Source organism: Acyrthosiphon pisum, chromosome X, assembly GCF_005508785.2.
Source record: "Acyrthosiphon pisum isolate AL4f chromosome X, pea_aphid_22Mar2018_4r6ur, whole genome shotgun sequence".
NCBI lineage: Eukaryota > Metazoa > Arthropoda > Insecta > Hemiptera > Aphididae > Acyrthosiphon > Acyrthosiphon pisum.
In genome coordinates this window covers 9,803,722-9,806,454 of record NC_042493.1, presented here as the reverse complement: position 1 = coordinate 9,806,454, position 2,733 = coordinate 9,803,722, and the positions used below count along the sequence as shown (strand labels likewise).

The window sequence follows — 2,733 nt, the reverse complement described above, 5'->3', positions numbered from 1 at the left end:
AAAAAACATCATACAGTGATGCCATGCTAGCGGCACTCGTTGCTACGCTCCTCGGCGCCGTCGCTCCGCTCCGCAAATCGAAAATATCCCCCGACTTGCTCTGCAACACCACGTCAAGTTGGTCACAGGGTAACCACAGGTTAACCACTGTACGTACAACCACTCTTATCGGTCGTTATCATTTTTCGGACAAGTGCTTATCACTCGGATAATATAAGATTATATAAGATTATATATCGAATATTTTGGTTTCTAAATAACAATTATCCCAATTATTTATGTATATAATAAACAATTCTCCAAATTAACTTTTATTCCAAAATTGGGAAAATTGTACATTGGGACAAAAATATTTTGGGTGAATTTGGATACTCCCGTACCTACCTATTTTACCAAAATGCAAAAACACAATTTTCGGAAAAATTTAGCATTTATTATTAATGATGATAACCACTGATATCTCTAAACTTTGATAATAGGCACGATTTAAGATAGTATCACAGAATAGATTAAATGATAGTATATCTATAGTGTTGTGGCGGACGGGCCCACGATTTAAGATATACAGGTTAAACATCGGCCTATAACGAATAGTGCTTTATGATGACTGGTGAACCGTCTTTTTGAAACAGTTGAGGCCCCCGATCACTAGCGCTCGTTGTGGTTTAAATATATTAATATCATTATTCATTATCTTAATCAGTTTCGCGTACTAAACCCCGGGTAAAATTTACCACGTTTTTTTGCATTTCTTTCATGATATGCTAACATGAATAAAAATTAAAATATAATATTTCATTATTATATATAGGTATATTATACTGATTTAATTCATGGCGATATGAATTATGAGATATCTTAAATCCTGATTATATTCTACAAAATATCATATGTTACATTCATAATGTATATTCATTATTAATTTAGTTATTTAAAAGTCCAGCTTTTTAAAATGGCTTCTTACAAAATGGTTAAGATGTGTTGTGTTCCGTATTGTAACGAGATAAGTAAAAGCAAATTTAATGTTCCAAAAAAACAACGAGCTAAGAAGTTTATGGGAAAAATCTTTGAATTTAAAATTAAAACCAACTTCGAAAGTTTGTGAGAAACATTTTGATGTAAATGACGTTATAAAAACATGGGAATCTGGGAAAGGATTCAGCAAGTATACGGTACCTACTGTACTATTACAATAATCTTCAAAAATTATAACATACATTTTAGATAATAGAAAAAATATTTAGAAAAAACAAAATTTTGATTCTTAAAAAGCTATGCAATTATTGGTACATAAACAAATAAGTTTATGATTGTTTCTGAAATTTGTTTAGATATGTTTGAAAATACCAAAACTTAGACCTGGTGCTATTCCTAAACTTACAGTGGTAAATGAAACTATTAATGATGTTTTACAAAATGCAGTCTTAGATATTTCTCCGCCTAAAAAGAGAAAGGTGAATTTGTATTTATATATTCTATATATAATATTATATATGACGTATAGTATTGTATACTATTAAACAATTACATCATTATATTGTTAGTTTGTTACCATGGACATTGTACTTACATTAATTTTAAACTGTATTGGATAGATCACTAAATTAATAATATTGTGCATTTTTTTAAGAATCATGATGAAAATAGTATGACGTATAATGTATTGAATGACCATTCTTATAGTACCATGAATGATAGTAAAAGTTCAAATAATAGTACATCTATATTTGAAGACAATATTAGTAATTTTGATGAGCATTTATTTTCATCAACCATTACTTCTGAACTTGAAACCACAACAAAAAAAAAAAAAAATGTAAGTAGATTATTCAGTGTCAAAATTACTTCATAAAATATCATATTATGTTAATCCATTGAATTTATTATATTATTTTTTGAATATTATTTCATTTTAAAAACATATTTCATCAAATTCAGTTTCAATTTACATAACTTCAGTGAATGTAAAATTAAATATTGATTTTAAAATTTAAAATAGAAATAAACTTAACATAAGACTATATTTAAACAGGTATCTTCCACTTTATTTGAGGCAAATCCATTATTTATTTCTATTTGCAAATCAATAAATTTAATTAATGTACCATTGAAATGGTTTGTTGACATTAATAAGTTATATGGTACTGCTGAAAATGTTGTATGTTTTCATAAGTTGACATTATTCAGTGAAAATTTGTTAAGATCCATAGAAAAGCAACTAGTTCTGAGCAAAGGTAAGCTTATCAAAATAGTTTCTGAAAAACATAAAAACATTTTATGATATTACATTTAACTTATTACACAAGTTTTATATCGAATTATAATATTGTAATTTGTATTTGAAAATTGTGCTCTCTAATAAAATAGTACGGATCCCGTTAATTTATTATTGTATTGTGGGCTCGTATTTCATTAATAGAAGACATAAACAGTAACCAGCAACCACTAGCCAAAGTTATCTGCTATAAAATATTACGGAATAGAAACTAAAAACTTGTCCACTCGGTGCGCTAGTAGTAGAGGGACCAGCTGTTTCAGATAGACAGTTCACCGGTCAAATTATGGGAGTTCGATACGCAACCTGTATATCTTAAATCGTGGTAATCACTTATAAGCATGATCACGGTCTTAGATTATTGAGCATAGATTATAGAGCATGATGTTTATTTTATCATGAATAAACGTAAATAAGTATTAAGCATACCGCAGTCGGGTTGCTACCACTTTTTACCA

The 2,733-nt window shown here is 28.5% G+C and overlaps 1 protein-coding gene across 1 annotated transcript; it reads left to right on the top strand.

Annotated features, from left to right (window-relative positions):
* Positions 1-929: 929 nt before the first annotated feature.
* LOC115033417 lies at positions 930-2,233 on the top strand. Its single transcript, XM_029485924.1, has 3 exons — positions 930-1,172; positions 1,332-1,454; positions 1,631-2,233. The coding sequence occupies exons 1-3, from the start codon at positions 1,023-1,025 to the stop codon at positions 1,850-1,852; spliced, it is 495 nt and encodes a 164-aa protein (XP_029341784.1). The 5' UTR covers positions 930-1,022; the 3' UTR covers positions 1,853-2,233.
* The last annotated feature ends 500 nt before the right edge of the window (positions 2,234-2,733 follow it).